Source organism: Falco biarmicus, chromosome 7 (assembly GCF_023638135.1).
Source record: "Falco biarmicus isolate bFalBia1 chromosome 7, bFalBia1.pri, whole genome shotgun sequence".
Taxonomy (NCBI): domain Eukaryota; kingdom Metazoa; phylum Chordata; class Aves; order Falconiformes; family Falconidae; genus Falco; species Falco biarmicus.
In genome coordinates, this window is record NC_079294.1 from 67,989,122 (window position 1) to 68,005,649 (window position 16,528).

Consider the following 16,528-nt stretch of genomic DNA (forward strand, 5'->3'; position numbering starts at 1 on the left):
CGGTGCCGCGAGAGGGCCAGGTCTCGCGAGCTCCGGGCGGGTTGGCTGAAGCGAGCGGAGGTCAAGCGGCCGCGGCCAGGCCAGGGCGCGTGCGCGGCGGGTTTTGGCGCCAAAGCGCGGCGGGCGGGGCGGCGCTGCTGAGGCGCTTCCAGAGCGGCCTTTCGGGCGGGGTGGGGGCGCGTCCTCAGGGAAAGGTCGCAGCGGGAGAGTTTTATTGGAAGCACTAAGGCTGGCAGGCGGCACGACAAGTCAACCCTAAGCATGGCACTCAAAATAGTTATGTTGAGCCCTTTTCTCGCTCCCTGCCTCTTAGGAAAAGGCTCACTAAAGAGCCATCCCAGGTCGCGATCCCAAGCTTTTCTCCATACGGAGGCTGGCTAAAGCCTTATGGTGATTTAAGACAACGGTTTGCAGTTTTCCAGGCTGTAATAAGCACACCAAACCCTCTGAGACGAGGCAGTTGTGCGCATAAAATGCCATTTAAGGACTTGGATTGCAGGCTGCAGGGACAACAGGAGAGGCTCCGGGCTGTGGTCTCCAGTGCTGTTGCATCTGAAGAAAGCTGTTTTCCTATTTTGACAGGTTGGTCCATGGAAGTGTATCTCACTGAAATTATAGGCTCTTCATTTAAGCAAAATGAGAGAAATTAATGATGTCCAATATTACACATTAAAGGAATTGGTTTTGCTTTATTTCTATAAATTCACATTTGACATGCAATGTTTCTGGTAGTGTAAGGTATTCCTTCTAACATGACAAAGAAAATCAATCACCGTTACTTTCCAGTTAAAAAAAAACCAAAATGTATTTTCCTCTAGTCAAAATTATTTTAACAGATACTGCTTAAAATGTGTACTCCCAAATGAAGCAGCATCTTTTATAGAGTAGAATACATTAAATATAGGGAGAACACTTTAATGGATTTGTTAGCATTGAATCCATTTATCTTAACTTTTTAGATATGGCCAATTCTTCAATTGACTCAGCCACGTCAAGTATGAAAATAAACACAAAGACATACTAATAATTGTAGAGCAAGTGGCTGCTGATTTCCAGTTCAAAACAGGTTGTTAAAGTTTTGTTAAAGTTACTGAAAATCCAATGTCTACATGGTAAGGTCTTTGCATTGAAAATACTAGTCACTCTTTATATTAAAAAAATCTTTACAAGCCACTGAGGTTTTGGGGGTGTAATCTAAGTATCTGATTCATAGCTATTAGTGTGATACATCTTTCCATGTAAATGTTTTCCTTAATATTTAATGGGGGGGGGGGTGTGTTATATGTGAAGTAATTGGTTTTAAATACATTGCTAATGTCAACTGAACTTGGAGGCTCAAGATTTCAAAATTCCCTTAAGTCCCTTCATATTTTCTACAAAATCAACTAGTGATTTTGTGAAAAAAGTGAAAAGAAGTAGCGTAGTAGGGCTCTCTGAGAGCAAAGGCAGCGAGAAAGCAGGATTAATTTATGTGGCTGGCCAGTCTCTGTATACCCAGGTCAACCAGTCTGCACAAGCAGAGCTCTGTCCTGTGGTGTCTGGTCTTTGCCAGAATAGGTTGATAACAGATACGAAAAAAGTGCTGGAAAGGTATAAAAATACTATACAAAGGCTAAAGCAGAAGACTACTTACAGTCTCTGCAGAGGAGTACAGCGTTACAAAACCTACCATATTTATGCAACTTTGATTAATCAATATTTTTGAAGAGTGTTTAATTAGAGAGTGGACTTGATGACCGAGGTGGTTCTTTCCAGTCCTATGTTCCTAATTAAATGAAAAGCATATGCTGGCAGGCATTGATTATTGTTTTTTTCCTCAGGAAATGAATAACCAGCCACATGCTGATAAAATAACAACTCAGGGAAAAAAATAAAACCAACAAACCCCTTGCCTCTATTCTAGAAAACACTTCTGGTTTCTAGTTTAGGTGAAATGGTAATGGTACTCGCTTTTGTATTGAATAGTGTAATTTCATTAGAAAAGCTCTAGAAAATTAGCACTTAATTATTATTTCAGTCTCATTTCCTGTTTTATGTTACCCATAACATATGACAAAGAAAATCTGTAAAATGGATAATTGACTGCTACCACATTTGAAGGGTTTTGCTCCTATGGGAGCAGTACTTGTTCTGCAAAAAGCCACTTATGTTGGCAAAGCTGTGCATGCAATAAACCCTACGCAAAATGGGTACTGTTGTAGCTGTGCTAGTTGGAGATCACATCTGATGGACTGAGCAAACTTCAGCTATTTGTGATTTATCTAATCTAATGTAAATTTTATATTATATAATCATCTTAAACATTACTAAGCTTTTAGAATATTACTAAACAATTAAGAATGGGTTCTGATCCACAGCGTTCTTTTCAATCCCTGCTTCTTGAAGAAGACAAAATGTACAAGACCGGTTGTGATCTCTGGCTGTTTGAAAGTCCATCTGTCTGCTTCTCTGATAATTTTTGATCCTATTGGCCAGTTTCAATCAAATTTGAATCAGGTTTCTTAAATTCAATTGATTATGGGACTGTTTCCTTAAATTGCTTTAACCACAAAATAGATTAAGAAGTATTGAATCTTACAAATATGAGTTTGCATGTATATGTTTTGGCAGTAAAATATGCAGCATTATGTGGCAATTGCATTTAAGAATTTGGGTTAATTTAGTGACGCAGTTATCTGTACAGTAATCAAGTTTTCCTTTTCCTGCAAGAAACTAGACAAAAATCAGGTTGCCATGAGGGAAGAAAGTGGTAATGAAGCCAAGCTTCTTTGTTCCATTTCTATTTACAGACATATTTCAGTTCTTTTTGTCCAAGCAGCGGTGGAATCAATAAATCAGAAAATCTCCCTGCTCAGAAGTCTTTCATAGAAATTACGCTACCTTTTATTTTTTCTGCTTCTTTTCCTTTGTGATCCACCTTCAGAAACACCTGTCTGTAAAGCAAAACACAGTTCCTTCCACAGAGAATATTCAAATTCCCAGAACATGTGTTTTGTTTTGGCTGGGGAAATGTGCTTAATTCTTAGTTGCAAATGCACTGAAGTTAAGAAGTTCAAACCAACGTACAACGATCTCGAAACACTTTAAATGTGCTATATAATCACATAAATGAAAACTGGTCATTCGGTATGTCTATATAGATCAGTGTGACAACCATTTGAAAAAAATCAACCACAACAAAACCAAGAAGGTGTCCTGCTAGGCTTTTAGCAAAGCCCTGAAGCCACCCTGCTCTTGGGTCCCTCAAAGGTTCTGGGTGTACGATAGCGCCTGAGCAACTTGGTGGTGGCAGCAGCAGTTAGACAGAAATGATTCCTGCAGTGGCATCAATCCATGTGCACATGACTTTATTTCTATATTCAGTCAACTCAAAATATCTTTGTTTTTGTGCTGTAGGTCAAAGTGACTTTAAAAGAGATGAGTGAATTCCGTAATTTTCCAAAGATTCCACAGTATGGTGTTTGCAGTGCAGATATGAAGTGCTCCGGGGGGGGGAGCTATCTCTTAATAACTGGAATTGGATGGAGGGAGTGTGTCCTTGAACTGCAAAGCTGTGAAAATAATAATTCAATATTTTCTACTTTATAAATCTACTTTAGGAACAATACAGCATTTTTGCATAATATAGGGAAATTAATTTGTATTTTCTATTTCTATAAAAGCATTAATGACTACTTTGATTAAAAACACTTTTACTTTTTGCAAAGCACAAAAATTTAAAACGTGGAATTCAGAGTGTTTCTTTATGCAAAATACTTACAATATAACTTTTGTTACGGAATTTACTTTGCGTTTTTACTGTCAGCTGAGTGAATCAACGTGATCCACACTTCTTCATTGCTGTGTTTCAAAAATTTTGCATACCAAAACCTCTGTTTTCGGTAGATATGTCCAGTCATTCATCTGTTTATGTAATCTGCTTTTTTTTTTTTTTTTTTTCTGATGGAGAAAACCAAGCAATGTTACAAGGAGAAAAATAATTCAAACTCTATATGAAAATTCACAATTTACGACTACAATACTTCTTTGTTTAGTCCAAATATTTAAATGAAAACTTCCTTGCAATAATCTTTTCAGAGAAAAAGAGGCCATACTTCGCAACACAGCAGAATAACTGTAGTTGCATAACTCATGTGGGCAATTACGGCATAGAGCAACTGCAATTATATGGAGCATATATAGTAATTGTGCATTTGATACCTGTCTGATATTCACGTGTTCTCTGCAAAGGAGTCTAGTGTTTCAGACACAGGAGTCCTTGTGTTTCCCCGCACACAGTTGTGTAAAAGATAAAACCCCCTCAGCTCCAACTCAATGTCTTCTTCAGAAAAAGTCTGATATTAACATAGAAGGACTTGATATTTCATGAGTTACCGTGATAGTCATTCAGTTTTATTGTAGCACCTTAGTACTGTGGCAAAAAAGAAAGGAAAATAACATATAATTAGAAATTCTCAAATAACTATATAAGTCCCGATTTCTTATATTTTTATTTGTGGACGAATCAACTTACTGGAGTATAAAACCTGTCCACAGCTGTAAGGAAGTTATTGATCTAAGTGCTGTATTCATATGTCTGCATTGTATATGAAAAAAGACCACATTGCTTCAAAAGTTAGGGAACCTCAGCAAAATATGTGGTTTATGGAATGAGTGATAAAGAGCGTGTGACCGAGAACTGCTTCGCAAGATGGAGGTCACTGCCTTTGCACTGAAACCACGCGTAGTGTTTGTTACAGGCACTGAATGCTGCGGGAGCTCGTGAGCCGTTCCCACTCCTAGCCTCGAGACACAGTCCTGAAGCTACCGCTGGAGCAGCTGCCTAGCAAGGAAGAAAGGTGTTTCTGGGCATTGATCTTTTTCTGCTCTCAGGCAAAGGAAATAAAGCAGAGAAATACAATACTAGTTATAGTGGTTAGTGCTGGAACTGCCAAAGAAACGGGTATTTCACTCTTCTACCCAGTATCAAACCATTAACCACCACCTTAGCACCAAGTTATTCTGTACTACTTCAGTTCTTGGCTGACGTGTTTCTGTGAGAGATTTAATTTACCCCTTAAGCAAATTTACAAGTAAGTGTAGTGTCTTTCCTTCTAGATGTGTCACATTAGTTGACAGAGCGCTGTACAGTACAAAAACTTAAGAGTAGCAACGGAAAGAACTTCTCAGCTGTGTCAGAAAGCAGAAGGAATCTGCAAGCCCTTCTTAATGCTTAACTTCTCAGGGTACAGGCCTTACAGGAGTTTTCATCTTACTTCCACCAGATTCAGACAATGAGAAATTAATCTTCCAGAGAAGCCCAGCCTTTCCTTACAGGAGTTTTCATCTTAACTTCCACCAGATTCAGACAATGAGAAATTAATCTTCCAGAGAAGCCCAGCCTTTACCAAACTTCTTCACAGATCTCAGCAGCAGAGGCATGACTGTAATGTCATTCTATTAATGAAAGTCAAATACATGTAATTGCCTTTATCTCATTAATTTTATCATATAATTAGCATATAAATGTCATAGTTACTCTGCACATGTGTAATGTCCAGACTGGCTTTGCTGATCCAAATTGGGCCATTGGTAGATGCCAAGATGTACAACTAAATAACAGGAATCTTTACATTTAAATTCTCCCTCTTGGAAAAAGAACAGCTTCTCTGGGTGACCTGTGCCAGTGTCTTGCCACTGTCATAGTGAATTTCTTCCTAATATCTAATATAAATCCACCCTCTTTTAGTTTAAAGGCATCACCCCTTGTCCAGTCACTACATGACCTACTAAAAAAATTGTCCAGATCTTTCTTCTAAGCCCTGTGAAGTACTGAAAGGCCGCAGGAAGGTCTCCCTGGAGCCTTCTCTCCTCCAGGCTGGACAACCCCATCTCTCAGCCTGTTTTCACAGCAGAGGTGTCCCAGCCCTCAGATCATCTCTGTGGCCTCCTCTGGAGTAACTCCAATGGGTCTGTGTCCTTCTTATGTTGGGGGCCCCAGATCTGCACGCAGTGCTGCAGGTGGGGTCTCACCAGAGCGGAGCAGAAGTGGAGGGATCACCTCCCCTGACCTGCAGCCCGGGACAGACGTGTGGAAGCAAGCTGTTAAAGCAATGCAGCGTTCGGTTTAAATCCCAGCGTGGAAGCTTTTTTCAGCAGTAAGGTGGCTTTTTGTTCATTGAAACTTTAACCTCCTATTTATGTTAGTGTTTTCCTCCCCAGAATTACCCGTATAAAAGAGGCACTTTTCTTTCCATGGTATGGGGGCACAGCCTTGACTCTAATAGTTCAGGACTTGCACGTTCAGGACTTTTACATCTAACCTTAAAACTGTAAAAGAAGCAGCAGGTTCATAAAGTACAATCCTCATATACAACATAGATTTTTAAAAATTATTTTATAAATCATACTTTCTCAGGCATATATTCTTGCTTTTGTATGCTAAAACATGATAGTGCCTGGAAAATAAAATTATATTTTTAGGTTCACTAAAATAATGTTATTACAAAATCCTAGATAGCCCCAAAATCAGAGCGATGCAAGTGAGAACATCACAGTGATGTACACACCACCATGGTGCGAATGTGTGAAACGTACATGACCAGATCCGGCCGTTCCGTGAGGCTACAGCAGCGCTTTAACAAACGCAGCTCGGGTATTTAATTTTCATACTCGTTTTACTATTTATAATTCACAGTTTTGTAACTGTAATCCTCAGTTTCCATTTTTAATTCAGGCATTTACTTTGGGAAAAATTTAGCAGCCGTTATTACCCCAGACGAGGCTTATGTTTTAATTACCAATGCAGTAGTTTCCACATCGGGGTACTTCAGCGATGGCATACAGGGAGATAAATGCACCGCTCCATAACCCCCGTTCTACCAACGGGGGAGGGGGGCTCTGCGGGCAAAACGATACTGCTGGTTGGGAGCGGCTGTTTTAATTAACCGCTGTGAGACTTCTCCAAAGCACAAGACAAACAACGCGCAAACTTTGTCACCACGCCGCTGGCCGTGCGAGGCGGCGGGAGGACCCCCCGCGCTGCCCGCGCCCCGGCACCCGCAGCTGCGGGCAGCGCCGTGAGGGCACGGCTCGGGGCGGCTTCTCTGCCCGCAGCGCGCCTGCGCCTGCGCACCGCGCCTGCGCGCCGGGCGGCCCGGGGGGTGCGCGCAGGCGCAGGCCCGAAGAAGGGCACATTTTGAGCCCGGGAGCTGCCCGGGAGGGAGCTGAGCGGTGCGCTGCCGGGGGAGGCCGGCGCTGGGGCGGGGGGGGGGCGGCGCGGCGCGGCCGGGGTCTGGCGGCGGCAGGGGTGCCCGCCTGCTGAGGAGGCCGCCCCACGCAGCCCGCGGGGGGAGCGGCGGCAAGCGGAGCCCCCAACTTTGCTCCGCCGCAGGAAGTCCCCCGAACCTGGCTGGAGCGGGGCCGGGGCGCCTCCGTCCGCTAGCCTCTGCGCCGTCTGGGGGCCAGAATGCCGAAGAAGAAGCCCGGGCCGATCCAGCTGAACCCCGCTCCGGATGGCTCCGCCGTCAACGGGACCAGCTCCGCAGAGTGAGTGCAGCCGGTCGGGGGTGGCCGGGGCTCCGGCGGGGCTGCCCGCGCCTTGCGGCCGCCGCCGTCCTGCGTCCCTGAGGTGCGGGGCGCGGCCGCCCCTGCCGCAGCCCTCCCGCCGGCCGGGGCGGGGGTGGGCCCCGCTGGGAGAGCGCCGGTCCCACCCGCGGAGCGGCCCCGGCCCCGCCGCGCCGGCTTCCCCTTCGCCCCTCGCTGTAAACCGGCCCGGCCTGGTTTCCAGAAAAATCAGATAGTGGGTTCCCGGGGGTGCGTGCCCCCGCCGCGGTAGCTGCTATGAGTTTCTGCAGCCGGGGAAGCGGATGGTGAACTTCTGTCAGACGCGCGAGGTAATTAAGCCGGGGGAAAAAATAGGGGAAAACTTGGGTAACTCTGTTCTCGTAGTCCGTGCTGGTATCCACTGAATTCCTAGATTATATAATTACCTAGTAAGTGCCAAATTACACATCTCCGATAGCGTCTTTCATAAGTGCATCTGTGGGAGAATTCATATGGTAAATCACCGATTTGTAAAAAAGGCGTCCTGTGGTATTTCGTTTTTTTTTTTTCCTTGTCCTTGGCTTTAAACCAAACTAATGCTAGTTTCAGTAAATCTGTTTTTCAGTAATTAGCACCTTGTGCTAGGTACATGAGTGAATGTTTGGAGAAACTGCTTCTGAGCTTTCCTACGTGTAACACAAACATTACATGGTACAGACGTGTGGAAGGTAGGTCTGAGCTAATCATGGGTGCACTTCTGTGGGGGGGAAGACTGAGTGTTGGGTTGTTACAGGCTGCTTGTGGTCCTGGGTGAGCGTGGTGGCTCCAGCTGTGCAGGTACAGTGCCAGCACCTTAAAGTGGTGAGGTGTCATAAGAGGTTTTTCTTTGAGGTTAACAGGTTTGTGTTTGCCGCTTAATTTTTAGATTAAGGTGATGGGCTAGCTCTTAACTGAGCCTTGAAACAAAAGAAGGATGTGTCTTGGAAGAACAGATTCTTGCCCCTGTATGGTTAGTTCGGTCTTCTCTTGGGTATGTAAACTGAGCTCTCATAAGCTGGTGTACCACCCTGACAGAGGGTGTGCGAGACAGAGCTGCAGTGAGACGTACAAGGCTTGGGCTTTAAAGTGCTGTGCATGTGTCATTGTTGCCACATTTTCAGACAGGCTCCGATCTCATTTAACCACCCAAACACCTTAAAAAAAAAAAAAAAAAAAAAATTCAGCATCTAACAGCTGTGACATTTCTAGCAAACTCTTTTGATGATTAACTGAGAGATGAGCTGTTTAAAAACTATTCTTTGGCAGGAGTTACTGATTGTATCTAAGCATTATGATCTGAATATTATGCAGTTTTTGTTCTGGATTGATGGGGGGAAAATACTATTTTTATATTTGCCTGTATAGCACTTTCTAGTTTATTTTCTGCAAGGTAGTTGGGGATATGTTGATTTAGTCTTCAGGGATCCCTACTGCGTATTAGTTTTGTGTTCTCAAATAAATCAGACATACCTATCACTTGCTGATTTTAGCACCTGAAGTTAATCACCAAACATGCAATATATTAAATATTGTGTTTCTTCACTCAAGAAATGTTAAGTTTAAATCACCTTTATATGTGTGATACTCATTTACTTGTTGGAAACCTTTGGAAATTCATAGGAATGTTGAATCTTGTTTACTTTGAATTATCTTGCTCAGTTTTCTCTTTATGTTGATTTGTTTGGCATGTGTGTCTCCTAGACTTCTGCTCTTTGTCATATATAAGACCTTATACTCAGCTTTTGCCAGGTTTAGAGATGTGTCAAGTATTTCTAAAAGAAGTAGCTTAGTGAAAGTAAATCCAGCAATCTGTTGTCCTATAAAAAGCCAGAATTAATTAATCATGGAAATATCCCCTCATCCTGCTAACATTAAATCATCATTGTGAAAGATTTCAAATAGCAAAGAATAGTTGCATCAGAGTTTGGAAATGTTTTTGGAATTAAATTGAAAACTTTTTTCTTTTCTTCATCTGTAAGATTGTTTCTTTTTTTTTCCCCCCTCTCCTGCTTTGTGCTTTTTTTTTTCCTCCTTTGGTTACTGCTTGGGATCAACAGTAGAGGTGTTTGTCAGCCTGTATACATTGTCAAGTGTTTCAAGTATGCTATGCATCTGTGGGCTACCATATTAACACTTTTCTAAAGCTCTGTTCCTGGTATAATGGAATTTTGGCTAGGTGAGTCTCCAGTTACTCATTTGCTTCCACTGTATACAAACCTGTCACTTTGCAAATGATCTTGGATGCTTCCCTGTTCTTTTTCAGAGGAGAGAACCTCTCAAGAGAAAGAATGAAAAAAAACTCTGAATCGTTATTTTACTTAGCTAGGTGATATGATTACCATCTGTAAATGCATGAAGGACCTAAACATCCAGAAGGAAGTAAGCTATTTAGGCCCAAAACCCAATGGATATATATTGGCCATCAGTAGTTGTACACTGGCATTCAGAAACTTCCTAGCTGTCATGGTGGAAAGTTCTAGAACATATTGTGATGGGTATTTGATCCCCAGAATCTCTTGCTAGTTTTAAAATACTGAAGCTTAATACTTTTAGGAATGAGAACATATGATACTTTGACTTCCTGGCAGAAAGGAAGGGGAAAGGGAGGAAATGAAAGAAGAAGGGGCTGGGTGAGTCAGGATGTTGTGCTTTCTATTCATGTCTTGCCCTCCATCTTCATCCTTGGTGATAGGAACTCATTGACTAGAGTAGGAGAAAGCTTATAGCATGAGGTGTAGGGCTTTAAGAAGTATGCATAAGAGGCCTGGTTTTCACCTGCTTGATGCTTCCCCCCCCCTTTTTTTCTTTTTTTTTCCCTAGCAAGCTTGTATAAAGGAGAGTTAGAGTACTTGCAATTTAAATATATGTATACCAAATATCTTAATGAAAATTTCACAATGCTTTTCTCTGACAGCAGGTTTTGTTATTTGTAGCGGTTAATTATTTGTACAGGATGTTGTGGTTCTCTCTAGGGCCATCCAAATCCCTAGCTACCCTGCTGGACAATAGAGACAACTTAATGAAAGATTTTCCTGTGCTGTGAGCTTCATTTCTGTTTTTGATGCTTCCCGCTGAAAAGCAGTTGCATGGAGTCGAACCTGTGCTGCTGTTCTTGAGCTCTGTGTTGCTTCAGATTGTCAGAATGAAACCAAGATGACGTTGGCCAGCTGCAGGCTTAATTTTATTCTGCTACTTTTGGAGCTGCACAGTTACACCTGTGCAAAGATTTTGCAGAGAAAATCGGGGCAGGGGGAAGAACACCAAACAAACCTGAAAGAAAATTAAGAAAAGGAATACTTCTCATTTGACTGAACGTGCTCAGATAGTTTGTTTTAATAGCCAAAAGAAACAAGAACAAAATTTCCACTTTCTGTTCCTTTCAAACCTCTCACTCCCCGTCCCTTTGAATATCTGACTGCTGTTACCCAATTTCTGTCTTCCCTAAATCCAAACTAGACCCAGAATATGAAGCAGAAGCTCTACAAAGGACCAAGGGGTAGGTTTCAAGATAATGCCACTTCCTGTATTACAGAACCTTTTTTCTTCATGTGAAAAGAAAGTTGCTTCATGTCATTCTTTAATTGTGTCTTTACAAAAAAAGTAAGCGAGGGATCATATTTATCTTGAGAAAGGTAATTTAATATAAAATGCCAGTGAAGATAAGGTACAAGTGGATTTTTAGCTTGCTGTAGGTATTCCACTAAATGCTGGATAAGGACGTGTATCATCCTATGTACAGCCTGTGCTGAAACAGATGTTCCACTGTCTTGTCTCAAATAGCATTTTATATTGAGGTGCATAGTGTTTATGTGTGGATTTTTGATTTTATTTCCTGGGTGAAAACATAATATTAAACAGCCACCTAACGATTCTCTTGCATAGCAGAACAGAATTAAGGTACCTTATTGTTCTCCAGCTTCGGTCTCTTGCTTTCTTTGATGCACTAGTCTTATAATGGCTCATCACTGAACGCTGGAACAGCTGATGCTATTAGTAATCCATTATGAGCCTGTCAAACTCTTACTGATTTTTAACTGTTTTGTTGTCTTAAACAAAAAAATTATCAAGCATCTATTTGTCTCTCATTAAATATAAATTTTAATTCAAACCAAATATCTAAACGTGATTAATTTACTTAAACTGCTTTTAACTGAGATGGCACAAAACCCAAGACTTCCGTAGTTAGTCTTATATTATAATTTTTTAAAAAAATTGGTACTTTTTTATTGATCAAAACCTAATGTCTAAAAGTTAGAGTGCATAATGAGCTTTGAAGTGTTGCACTGATCTTAGGAAAGTGTATTAAAACTTACTAGTTAAAATGCCCATGTCCAGAAGTGCACATATAGGGGAAAAAAAAATTGATTGAGCCTGTGCCTTGAGATCCTAAATTATATTTAATGAGATAGAATATCTTGGCCTGTAATGTAGACTATATTCACAGCCTGTTGTAACTTATTTGAAAAAGTGTAATAGTCAATACAACATATTTTGTCATAGAGCACAACAATCCCAACAAGCCACCAAATGAGCATTATAGTTATTTTTTTTAGTTCATTTGTCTACATTGGAAGAGTTTACTGCTGCAGTTAATGCCTATTAATGTTTGTCACTGCTTAAAACTCATAATTACAGAAGAGACTCTTTCTGGTTCCTTTTCCTGTACATCAGTTACACTTGAATATGTTTACAAACTAACTGCTCTAAAGCCTTACCTTTTACCTTGACTCATTAAATAAAGACAACTTCCCTGTCTCTGGTATTATAACTTGAATCTTCCAGAAGTGCCTGGGACTTTGATTAAATATAAAAATGAAATAATTTTTTTCAAATTGAGTGCCACTGACTTTTTCTTGTTGTACAAGCATTGACATTGAGAAGGTGGTTGGGATTGAAATGTCCTTTCCCCCTTGCTCTGTTTAAAGAATTATAAAGTATACAAACCGTGTATGTGTTTTAGCAACAACCAGTGTCTTCCCAGATCAAGCTTCAGCTACCATCTCTGCTCTAGGAAGATGGGGCCAAGCAAATCTTAAATGTGACGCAGCGAGGTATACTGTGAGGTAGAATGAGCAGAGTAAGATTATATTCTTGGCAAGGAGGAGTGAGGATGGTATGAAAAAAGGCTTCTGGTTTGTGTTTAGTTAGGTAAAAATGTAAACAAAAAAAGTAGATAGTGGCGTTTGCATCTTCCTTTAGTATTCTCTAAAGAACGAGATTTATGAGAGGAACTTAAGAAGGTACTGTCTATGGGTCTTTTCCACCTTAGGAACTATTTTTTTCAAAGGCCTGAAAGTCCAACAACTGTGAGTGGAAACAGGTCATGAGGCATGATGCTGTTATTGGTGGTCCTTATGCTCATGATGGGCAGTTCTGGGTTTTCTTCTGTAAAAACTTCGAATTTATAGTACATCTGTGCCTTAGAACTGTTCAAACCAAAGAGTAATTCTGTAGAAATAGATGACTGGCAAGTTCCAATCACAGGTTAAGAACTGTGGTGTTAATTTGCTAGCTTTTTCTTGATGTTTCTTTCAGTTTGCTCTCTTTACATTGCATTTAAAGAAGCCCCTGAACAGCTGGCATGACCTCTGAGTACAGCTGCCTGTATTTGATAGTCAAAGAAGAACTTGGGCATTATGCAAAACTGGTTTGAACTTCAATTTATATTACAACTTGCAAAATAAATAGTTGCTTGCTTACTATGCATCTTGTAATTTTCATGTTTTCCAATATCTTTCTCAAGGGAACTTCACTTTGGGCTTTTTAGGAGTAGAAAGGGGGATTAACTCCCATCATCTGTAGTGTGGTTTTGGGGTTTTCTGTCTTTTAAGTTGGCATTGTGGAGTAGCATGAGGGAGCAGCAGAACCAGTGGACTGTTTCCCCATAGACCTTGTTCCAAGAGGATTTGTCCTCCGTGAAGTAATTTTTTTTGTGAGTTTTCTTGGGTGTGAGTTTAGATTAAATGGAAGGAAGATTTTCAGAGTTCTTAATTTTAATGCTTGCTGGGTCGCTTCTGCCTTTGTTCTGGGGAGAGTTTTTTTTCTTTCCTTCTAAAACCACAAAGTCTCTGAGGAGGGGCAGCTGTTCTATGGAATTCTTTTGGCTTCAGGGGAGCTTTGGACCTGTGTGTAGTGTTCAGGAAGATTAGATCCTGGAATTTTATTGACAGATCTGGCAGGACTGCGGTTGCATTGAATATGCATGTGGAATTACTGCGACCTTGTAAATATTTTTAAGAAAAAAAAAATATCAGAAACTTGTTTTCATCCCCCTGCTAATGAAGGATTAACCAAGTGTACAAATACATGTGGAATGAGAGAATGCATTTTAGTCAGGCAATCGTAAATGCTAGGTAATTCCGAGGAAACTGTGAGCTTTTTGTTATTCACTAAATCTTCCAAATTTAGATTAAAACATGCTCATAGCATTCTCTTTAAATGTGCATGAACTTGGCATAGTCCTTTATTGAATTATAAATAGGGTTTTAATAATACTTAAGAAGCTGGTAGAACATATGATCTGTTACAATAGTGACAAGTAAGAGCCTGTATCACCTTATAAATTTTCAGCACCCTCATCCAGAAATAATATAGGAAGTCAATAATGAAGTATATGTGACTAGTATAGAAATCAATGCAAGTGGCAAATCGACCTGTGCTGTTTTCTTACCTGATAAGCAGCTTTTAGTTTACAATTATGGATGTAGGAAAGATTTTAAGATACTTAATGCTGAGGTGACAGTAAATAACAAATCTTTGAGTACATAACAAATGTTACGTACTTACATGTATGTTTAAATATAATGATAGGAATGGAGGTATACTTTAGTTATTATGGTGTCTTTTTTTCCGAAAAGCCTAAACCATTTAGGACAGTTAAATAAAAACTGTGTCTAAAAACATATGTTGCTGTATTCCAATGAAATGAAAGGTAAGGGAAGCAGGCTTTAAATAGAATCCAGCCACTTTTCCTTTTCTGACCTTTACGACATCCATTCTGCGGATAATTACGAAGATGTGATTTCACAGTTAAGCAGGTGCGGAATCCTGCACCTTCTGAAGAAGTCCCTTCCTCTCTTTGCTGTGCCTGTGGCTTCGCGATGCTTTTCTTGTATTAACTTTTACAGACAGTGAGTCAGATGTGCATAGGGATTTGAGGACTTGCCCACCAAAGAAGCCCAGGTTAGCTTTTGGAGGGCTGCCCTCTTCTGCTCACAGCAGCATTGATGTAGCTGCACAGTGAACTTAAGCAGGGGAGTAATCTGGCTGAGAATTTGCAGTACTTTTTAGTTAACTTTTAAATGAGTCTGTTACCCAAATTGGTTGCTTAGGAATGAATGGCTAGGGGTACAAGTAAGGCAGAGCCACCTCCTCTGGCAGGAGTCCAGGCTTTTGCAGGATGAAGTGACAGTATACTTGGAACCTGAGAGATACTACTAAGATATGTTGAAATTCAGTAATTACAACAATGAGTAGCACATTTTTTTAATTGAATAGTCTCAGATCTTTCTCAAGAGGAATAGATTACCTCTGAGACCTTGCAGTATTACCTGGTCACCAAAGACTTAAAAAAAAAAAAAGGTTGAAAGGGGCTAGGTAAACCAAGTATGTAGCTGAATTATTTATTTGGCATAACAACAGTGCTACTGTTGTTAATCTGAGCAAAGAGTCTTTGCTTTAGCACTATCTTAAAAAAAAAAAAAGGGAAATTATTGGGAATTTACATGAGACAGGTTATTTCAGTGGATATTGACTATTTCAGTGTATACAAGAGAAGCATTGTGACATGAACTGAGGAAGGAATTTTCTTTTATGTATGGTAAACCTAGATGTTTCCTTTAAATTATTAAGTTCTAAATCTTCCAGTAAAAAAGGCTTCCCCCACCCCTTCTTGCCTATGTTACCCTTTTTACAGCTGCGTTTGTTCTCCCATAATAGCCCTGGGGATTGACTGGGATTCGTAAAGTGTACAGATTCCACTGCCAAAGCACAAAAATGTGTCTTTGAGGAAGCAATGTTAGTTGGCAGCATTGGTTGCTAGCTTGCTGATTTTTTTTTTTGGAAACAGGTTCTTTGCTTCCTTTGAAAAAAAAATTTAAAAAATGAAGTAATCTTTGGAAGAATGGAATATATATTTTTTAAGCTTACTAATGTGTTGGTAGAAATTACTAATCAGATGACTTCTGATTTGATGTATGTTCAATATTACTTGGACAAAATCTTGATTATACTTTGGAATGAATGTGCAAGGCTTTCTGCCAGTTAGTGCCCACAGGAGTTGAGCAACTGGGAAAGACTAATTCACTGCTCAGTATCTCTTTGCAAACATCTGTTGAGAAGCTGTTGGCATCCTGAGCCTTGTCTGAACAAGAGGAGAGTTGAATTCCAGCAGAACATCTACCTACTGACATGCTCTTTTCAGCTGGATTTGGTCGCTTCACAAGCACCCAGTGGAAGGAGGTGTAAAGTGGTGTCCCTGGCTGGGTGACACATGCAAGAGGAGTAAGGACAAAAGCAGATTGTTTACTTTACACCCTCAGAACTAGGGCAGAGATATTCCAGTAGTGTGTGATTCTTTGGATGAACAAATATCTTAAAAATCTACTTGCGAGTTTTTAAAATGAACTGTTGAAAATTCCTGGCAACTCTTCTTTCTTTCAGTGTTGTTTTTACAGCTCAGCATTGTTCTGTGTTTTTCTAGAACTTTTTTCAATGTGGTGGGAAGATGAATCAGCAGATATAATGTAGCAAATATAATAATTGAAGAATACATTTTTTTGGGAAAATTATTCTGTCTGGGTATAGATGTGTGTGTTTATATGTGTTGGTACAGTCTATACATATATTAAGTAAAAATTATTAATTTATTCCTCTAAATGGCTATACTGGCAAATGTTCTCTGTTATGCAGTCCCTCCATTTGAAATACAGGCAAGGATCCAAACCTTCCATCCATGGCTTTTATC

The 16,528-nt window shown here is 40.5% G+C and overlaps 1 protein-coding gene across 1 annotated transcript in view; it reads left to right on the forward strand.

Annotated features, from left to right (window-relative positions):
* Window positions 1-7,193: 7,193 nt before the first annotated feature.
* The window catches only part of MAP2K1 (mitogen-activated protein kinase kinase 1), a 40,135-nt gene continuing 30,800 nt past the window's right edge, over window positions 7,194-16,528 (forward strand). The window contains exon 1 of the mRNA XM_056347712.1: window positions 7,194-7,527. Coding sequence (XP_056203687.1) covers window positions 7,448-7,527 — 80 coding nt within the window. The 5' untranslated portion in view covers window positions 7,194-7,447. The remainder of the gene's footprint in view (window positions 7,528-16,528) is intronic.